We start from the raw sequence: 8,496 nt of genomic DNA on the forward strand, positions 1-8,496 counted from the left end.
CAGGTACAACTCTATACTCCAAAAAGTTGAACCTCAAATTCGACATGATTTCTCAACCTGAATCTTCCATAATAACTAAACTTTCCTTATATGGCACAATTTCCAATCAATAGTGATTAATGTTCACTTCCTACCGCTGGAGCCACTGTTTTACTTCTATAAAAAAAAAAAATTATAATATTGAATTAAGTTAATTAATGTATTTGTTTCCTTGAATAGAAAATGTATACACATGAAACAAAGGTTGTGTAGTTTCCATAAACAAACAAATAATTTAGCAAAATATAAATATCACTCATCAAACTTTAAAAAAAATCAAATCTTTATTTATTTATTAGTTCTATATATATATATATATATATATATATTATGAAAATGTGTTTCACGTTTCTGTAATAAAGGGATACAATGCCATGAATAGAGTTAAAATATTTGGTTTGAGAAATATCAGAGTCCTTAATGGACAGAATACACTGAATAACAACATAACAAAGAACAAAAAAAATTTATATAAACTCACATTTTGGTTTAGAGTTTAAATTATTTTACACTGTGTCACTATAACAGTTCAAAGCTTTCAGACAAAACGTGTTCTTAATTGTGAACTAAGAGATGTTGTGTCTCTCCAGTGTTGTTGAAAAGGAAGAACTGCAGTTTGTCTCCAGGACTCCAGGACTTCAGGTCCTTCCACTTCAGGTCAGTGGGAGAGAAATGGCTACCAAAACTTTGAACCCACATCTGTAAAATGCAAAGGCCACAGACTTACAAGCAGAATCTTTAAATCATTACATTAAAAGTTACAATTACTTTATTATAGCATGTTATTTTTATCTACTATTAGTTCCATATGATTTTCTTTTATTTCAATTGGACCTCAACAAACAGTTGAGAAAGAAGGATGAAAGAAAAGGAAGAAACGCAACAACATACATTGAGAATTAAAGACTCACAGTGAGAGGTTTTCCAGGACTGAGTTTGAATGATTTCTCAAATGTGTATGAGATGGGTTCTTTGTCGTTGACTTGTACTTTTAACGTCCAGCCTCCCAGTTCTTGGTCCTACAGGAAGGAAATTGGCCGCAAGAGGGAAGATTAGAGAAAGGGAGACTAACAAGTGAACGTTACAGTGTGTGTTAAATCCATTGTGTTTATAAATGAGGGTCGGTCACCTCCCTCTTTACATTAAAACAAGAAAAAAAAAAAGATTCTGGGGTAAATAACATTAGCTTTGATATTTGCAATATCCCTGGTTAATTCCTGTTATTCATATTGTACATGCTTATATATCACTCACACAATGTTCATCCACACTTAAACACCATTACCTCACTGGACGTGTTTCTGAGACGAATAAATGTCCTCGATTTGTCGACCTCAACCTCAATGACATGTCCCGCTGACATGTCCTGCGGACTGGCTGAGTCAGTATCGTCCTGCTGCTGGAACTGAGGACTATCACACTCCGGCCCTTGCTGAGAGGGAGACAACACACACACACATTAAGAATAATTTAAGATTCAAGAAGTTTATTGTCATTCCCTCAGTAAAAAAAAAACACAACGGCTTAGACCATACAACAAAAATCTTACTTTGCAAGTCTCCCTTAAAAAATAAATATGTATTATAATGTAATTATGTCGAGATATAAATATACAATACATAAAAATATTAAATACAATAAACAACAATATATAGGCTAGAGACTGCAGAATAAAATAAGGTGCAGCATAGTTGGAAACAAAACCTGAGCACAAAAGGTGAGGCTGTGTGCGTTGTGCTACAGACGGGGCAGAAAGGAGTGATGGAGAGTGATGGAGGTGGTGTTTGATTTATTGTTTAAGTGTCTGATGGCCATGGGTAGAAGCTGTTTGAGAGTCTTTTTGTGCTTGATTTCACTCTCCTGTGGCGTCTCCCTGATGGCAGAAAGGTGAAGAGACCGTGATGTGTGCTGTGTTTGATGTTGTGGGCCCTCCTGATCACCCTGGTGGTGTAAATGAGTGATGGGAAGGCTGCTCCAGAGAGGTACTGTGCAGTTTTTATCACACGCTAGAGAGCCTTCCTGTCCTCAGCAGTGCAGTTTCCACACCACACTGTGATTGAGCTGGTGATCGCACTTTCAACCGTGCATTTGTGCAGGTAACTGTGCAAGTTACTGAGGATTTTGGTTTCACGTGCAAAATTTCCTCAGCCTTTTTAAATGCTATGTCTCTGTTGTGCTTTCTTCGAAAGCTGGTAACTGTTGTGAGACCAGGTAAAGTCCTCGCTGATGTGGGTTCTGAGGAATATAAAGGTTTTCACCCTCTCCACCTATGTTTCCCAGATGTGTATCGGCTTGTGCTGCTACTTCCTCCTCCCCGTAGGATCAATAATCTTTTTCTTGATCTTATCTGCATTAAGAGGTCATTTTCCTGCCACCAGGCCACCAGGCCAACAGTCCACCTCTCTTCTGTATGCTGTCTCCTCCCCACCAGTGATGACGGTGGTGTCGTCTACAAATTTTATAATCCTGGTGTTGGTCTGGGAGGCTACATACTCATAGGTGAAGAGGGGGTACAGCATAGGGCTCAGCACGCAGCCCAAGGTCCATGTGCTTACAGCTCTGATGACTGATGTATAGTTTCCTACAGTGACTGACTGGGGTCTGTCTGTCAGGAAGTCCAACACCCAGTTATAGAGGGAAGGTGTAAGTCCGAGGATGAGGAGCTTTTTGGAGAGCCTGTGTGGTATGACCATGTTGAATGTTGAGCTGTTCTCACATGAGAGCTGTATGGATGGCAGCAATGACATCATCATCAGTGGACCGGTTCTGTCTATATGCAAACTGAAAGGGGCTCCAAGCAAACCCTAAGTACCCGCCCAGGGTTGTAATCTGGCCCAGCTACCTTCTGTGGGTTTATTCTTTTTTAGAGCCATGCGTACTTCCGCCAGTTTCTGAATAATAGTAGCTCAGTGTGTGTGTGTGTGTGTGTGTGTGTGTGTGTGTGTGAGACACTCGGGTCTATTCAGTCTAAGAAACTGTTATTTGGTGTCTCAGATTTGCTCTCATGTAGTTTGAGTTGTCTTGGTTTCAGATGGATATCAATAATTTGTGACATTAAAAGAAAGTAGAAAAGCAGTTAAATTAATAACAATACTTCAGGTTAGAATACATGAACCTTGGTCTGCACCTTCTTTGGCTTCTTCACATCTTTCTCAGCTTTCTTTCCTCTGGTCTTCTGAGAAAAGAGAGAAGGAGAGAGACAGCATGAGGCTTTTAGTTTTATTTATTGCACATAATATCCTGGAATGGATGACAAATCATTGCTTATAGGCTGGAGGTTTTGATTTATTACCTGTTAATGTGCACATAATGTGGTTTCAGGTGAAACAACCAGCACACTACTAACTGATGAATTCATCATGTAATTAGAAAATAACACTAATATTTGCTCTTAAATTTGTTGTTGCTTTCTGAGACGTCACTCAAGAGTGACTTCATGTGCACAGCTGAGCTTCTCAAAGCAGTGTCTGTGGTCCTGAAGTCCAGTCAAGGGGACTTTATATGATACACATTTACATAACATCTAAGATAATACCATTAAAACTATTTAATATACATCAAACAGCAGAGAAGAGACATCTCAATAACACAGAAGGATAAAGATAAAGATCTCAATCGTCTGATTCTCACCATGGACCACCTGCGACAGAAAGAAATACACATCTGCTGCTGAGAGGAGAGAGATGAACAGAGATCTGGTCTGATCTCCACCATTTTATCGGATTAATTTTCCTTCCTCATCATTAGCTGCTCCTCTTGTTTATTTCTCTTCACTGGAAATCAAATTCATTCTTACATGTTTAATCTTTTCTCCTTCTCTGTTCTGATCTGTCATGAGCTGCTGTTGCTCTCCTTTAGAGTTGTTCCTTCCTTCCTCATCAATTTCATCACAGCAGCTTGTCTTAGTCTCTGTGTAAAATAAAATGAACATATAAAAGACATTTACTATCTTATCACATTTCAGCCTAAAATGAGCTACAAAAATAAGATAACTGACAATTTCACTGATTGAAAATAAAAGTACACACCGTAGCCTCTAAAATACTGACATTTTGATCAAATGAGATTTAATTTACCTAATTTAACAATCCATTACTCAATTTCCACATGAAACTTAGTACACAACGTACAAAGCACTGCAATTAATATGTAACTTACTGACTGTGTTTTGTCTCCGTTTGTACACAAAAAAGACAGTCGCTGCAGACATTAACAGGATGCAAGCAGCCAAACTAACAGCCAAACCAATAATGGTGGACAGAGAACTGGACTGGACCTCAAAGAAATCATCTGAAATGATTAGAACAAAACAACTTGGCATTTTTATAAAACTGACCAATGTAGTTTGAAATTCAAACAGTAAATCATTAATAATGTCTACCTGTAACCTGGATGTGAGTCTCTCTGGTCTGGTTGATGTCCTTCTGTTGGACTCTACAGGTGAAGCTGTTGCTGTGTCTCTTCTCCACAGTCACTCTGCTGCTGACAGTATAGAGGTCATCAGGACCTCTGACTGTCTCTGTAGGTCCAGCAGAGAGGAGGTTTCCCTCACCGTCCAGCCAAAACACCTCAGGCTCTGGATACCAGCCTTTAGATTTACAGTCTAACATCACTCCTTTGCTGACTGTAGAAATGTTTATTTCAGGGGATGATACTGAACCTAACAGAGAGCAGAAATGTTGTTTTAATGTAAAGTTGCCACAAGAATGAAAATGCAGAACTTCTTCAGTGAGCCTGATGATTCAAGTTAGACACTAGCTCAAGTTCAAGTATCCATTAGATCAATCCAAAAGTCCCTCATTCCATTCCCCTCGGCCCAAATACTAAGGACCTTTGGCTGTCTCTCCCAGTCCAGCAGAGAGGAGGTTTCCCTCACCGACCTGCCAAAACACCTCAGGCTCTGGATACCAGCCTGCAGACTCACACTGTAACACCACTCCCCCTTTGTCTCTGTCAATCCCTGCTAAAATGATGACAGGTGAGGAGACGGCCCCTGATGTTGAGCAAGAGGAACATTTAAAATACAAGTCAGTTTTAAAAAGACTGCATTAATAATTTAAAAGATGTATAAATGTAAATCTACAACATTTCATTGTGTCCAATTCTTTGGTAAATATTTGCAAAACTAATGAGATTCCAGCCTCAGCTGCACTTTGTGTTTGGTCCAAATTATCAATTGTTAACATGTTAACACATTAAACTTCCATCCATCGTCAATCGCTTATCCTGCGTACAGGGTCGCGGGGACTGGAGCCATTCCCAGCTTACATCGGGCGAAAGGCGGGATACACCCTGGACAGGTAGCCAGTCCATCGCAGGGCCACACATAGACAGACAACCACTCACACCTAAGGATAATTTTGGAGACTCCAATTAACCTAGCCTGCATGTCTTTGGATGGTGGGAGGAAGCCGGAGCACCCGGAGAGAACAGACAAACTCCACTGTACCACCGCGCCGCCCCACATTAAGCTTAAACAAGGTAAAATGTAAACCTGCTAAACTTCAGCATGTTAGTATTGACGTTATGAAGATGAACCTCATTCCTCTTGTTACATTCTGATGTTTGCATTTAGCTTAATGCACCACTGTGCATGGGGATGTAGTGAGAGTCACTATGTGTCAAGATTTTGGAAGAACTGTGGCAGGGACTACAGGTTAAAAATATCACTATTAACACTAGAACCGCCAACGGGTCAAATTTACCCGTGGCTGTTTTTTGATTGTATGAATCTTTGTTTCAATATAATATTCAAGTCCCTCAGTCTCTGATTTTTCCTAAAAACCTATAAGCACCAGCGGGTAAAATTTACCCCTTTAGAGAATCCAGTCATTTTAGCGCTGTTCATTTCACTGTTTAAACATTATATGTAGCTATTGGCAACGTGTTTCCCACTACAGGCATCACACTTGCTCAGCGCAGTGAGTGAAGGAGAGTCTGACGGTGGGCTGAGCGATGTGTCCTGGGTTGATTCTGCATCTGACAGCTTCCACTTGTATGAAGTAAACATGCATAAAAGCCGCTGCTCATAGGTTTTGTGTTTCTACATGATCATCAAAAGTAATGCAGTAGCTTAGTTTTTCGCTGTGATAGAGGTGTGTTCTGCGGTCCCTTCAGCGTGCGGCTCCCTTTTGACCGACTAAACTTTTCCGATGTATTTTTTAGTAAAAGCGATCATTATACATTTTTCCGTAGGGTAAAAATCTACTATAAATATTGGAACTGATAATAATAATTTCTTTCGAATAAATAGCCTACTTCTATTTGGACTTTCAAACTTTTGTAGCTATGTGTTCCTCTCTGGATGCCCGATGGGAGTCAAAAACAAGCAGAACAGTAAGAACTAACCGACATTATGAGGCTATTATTATTACCGCCTATAAAACACTACAACAGTCGTTTTTTTAAATTGTATTGCTGCATTTAAATTCAAACTGTGTTTAGAATATAACTAGGCTATAACATCTATAACAGCGGCGATTAGATGACATCAAAAGAGCCGCTGCGTGTGAACGTGCCCTTCACAGATGCGCAGCGCAAGCGATCAACGTGCACAGTAAAGAAAATGAATAAAATTCTGTAAATGCCTGAAATTTGGGGATGGTGTTTATAGAAATGTTTCTCGAAGTGTGTTGGAGCAACATGTAGTAGAAATAATCACAATATCACTGCATTTTTATAGTGGGTAAATTTTACCCGCTATGGCGGTTATAGGTATACAACAAACACTGGCGGTTTTAGTGTTAAATAAACCTATACATTAATAAATACTGTTACGTCCCAAGGTCTAGGGGTGTCCTGGATGTAACATAAATGTGTGGCCTCCCACTCTTCCCATTCCCAAACAAGGCCAGCACACAACAAATACAATTTAGCAGTTTTTATTATACGTCGGAGATGAGCAGTGCCCAAAACAACAACCAAAACACTAAGAAAAACCTAACTCTTTCCTAAACCCAAAACCAAAAGGTAAAGAAAAGACAAAGCTCTAAAACTAGGCTTCTAAGTTCAAAAACAGGAGAAAACGGTGCAAACAAAAGAAAGGGCTTCTCACTCCTACTCACTGCTAGTAGCTGACACCATATAGCTACAACAAAGGAAATTGCTTCATAGCAACAAAAATGGCAAAGCCAACAAAACCAGGTTGTCATAAGACAATCAGAAGGACTTACGATACTACTTACAATCTAAGTTGAATATAGTCACAACTGTTCACTATGTACAATAAACACAGACATAACACACAGTCCTCAGGCAGGTTGGGAATGGCAGAGAGAGGGGGGCAGAGTTCCTGTCAGTAGGGCTTAAGATGGCTGCTGTCATCCAGATGCCCAATCAGGAGGCTCCAATCAGCTCAACCAGACCAATCCAGTGTGTCCACCTGTTCTCCAGTACCTGCATACACTCACACACACTCTAATGGAGGAGAACAGCTGACAGTGCCAGGAGAGATAAACAAACAAAAAAATATGACCCCAGGGTCATAACACCTCCCCACCCAATATCAAACATTTTCCTCTTAAGAAAAAGGTTTGATTCAATGAGACCTAGAGAGAGCATCAGCCATAACATTTTCTAAACCCTTTTTGTAACGAACCTCAATATTAAAGTCCTGCAGTAATAGGGACCAGCGCATGAGACGCTGGTTGCTATTTTGCATTCGAGTCAAGAACACCAGGGGGTTGTGGTCAGAGAAGACGATGGTTGGCACATGGCTAGACCCAAGGTACACTTCAAAGTGTTGTAATGCTAACAGTAATGATAAGGCCTCCTTCTCAATGGTGCTGTAATGCAGCTGGTGTCTTTTGAACTTTTTGGAAAAGTAGCAAATGGGGTGATCAATGCCTCACACATCCTCCTGCAGGAGCACTGCACCCGCACCAAGCGCACTGGCATCTACTTCCAGCTTAAATGGACGAGTGAAGTTTGGGGCGGCGAGCACAGGCTCACTGCAGAGGAGAACTTTGGCAGCCTCGAAAGCCATCCGACATTCTTCTGACCACTGGAAAAGAGTTTTGGGACTTGCCAAACTGGTTAAAGGAGCTACCACATCAGCAAAGTTTTTGCAGAACGCACGGTAGTACCCAGCCATCCCCAGAAAACGACGGAGATCACGACGTGTCTGAGGAGCTGGGAAATCTAAGATTGCCTGTACTTTGGCAGTAACTGGGCAGACACGACCTTGACCTACTTGTTTACCTAAGTAGGTAACAACAGCCTTCCCGAACTCACATTTAGCCAGATTGAGTGTAAGGGAAGCAGCGCACAAGCGTTCAAAAATCACTCTGAGGGTCCTCATGTGATCAGACCAAGTTGACGAATAGGCCACGATGTCATCCAAATAAACTTCACAATTTGCAACCCCACATAGGACTGTATTCATCAACCGCTGGAAAGTTGCAGGGGCATTTCTCAGACCGAATGGCATGACTGTATACTGGAGGAAATGATCCGGAG

The 8,496-nt window shown here is 40.7% G+C and overlaps 2 protein-coding genes across 2 annotated transcripts in view; both read right to left on the reverse strand.

Moving 5' to 3' along the window:
* Positions 1–594: 594 nt before the first annotated feature.
* LOC123979911 (lamin-A-like) lies at positions 595–3,397 on the reverse strand. The gene is made up of 5 exons (XM_046064019.1): positions 3,386–3,397; positions 3,155–3,214; positions 1,325–1,471; positions 951–1,058; positions 595–738 (listed from the first exon to the last, which is right to left on the reverse strand). The coding sequence occupies exons 1-5, from the start codon at positions 3,395–3,397 to the stop codon at positions 595–597; spliced, it is 471 nt and encodes a 156-aa protein (XP_045919975.1).
* Positions 3,398–3,619: 222 nt separating this feature from the next.
* Positions 3,620–8,496, reverse strand: part of LOC123979912 (butyrophilin-like protein 10) — a 102,441-nt gene continuing 97,564 nt past the window's right edge. The window contains exons 3-6 of the mRNA XM_046064020.1: positions 4,421–4,699; positions 4,198–4,329; positions 3,836–3,948; positions 3,620–3,679 (exon numbers count right to left, since the gene is read on the reverse strand). Of these exons, the coding sequence (XP_045919976.1) occupies positions 3,620–3,679; positions 3,836–3,948; positions 4,198–4,329; positions 4,421–4,699 (584 nt within the window). The remainder of the gene's footprint in view (positions 3,680–3,835; positions 3,949–4,197; positions 4,330–4,420; positions 4,700–8,496) is intronic.

This window comes from Micropterus dolomieu, linkage group LG12, assembly GCF_021292245.1.
Source record: "Micropterus dolomieu isolate WLL.071019.BEF.003 ecotype Adirondacks linkage group LG12, ASM2129224v1, whole genome shotgun sequence".
Lineage (NCBI taxonomy): Eukaryota > Metazoa > Chordata > Actinopteri > Centrarchiformes > Centrarchidae > Micropterus > Micropterus dolomieu.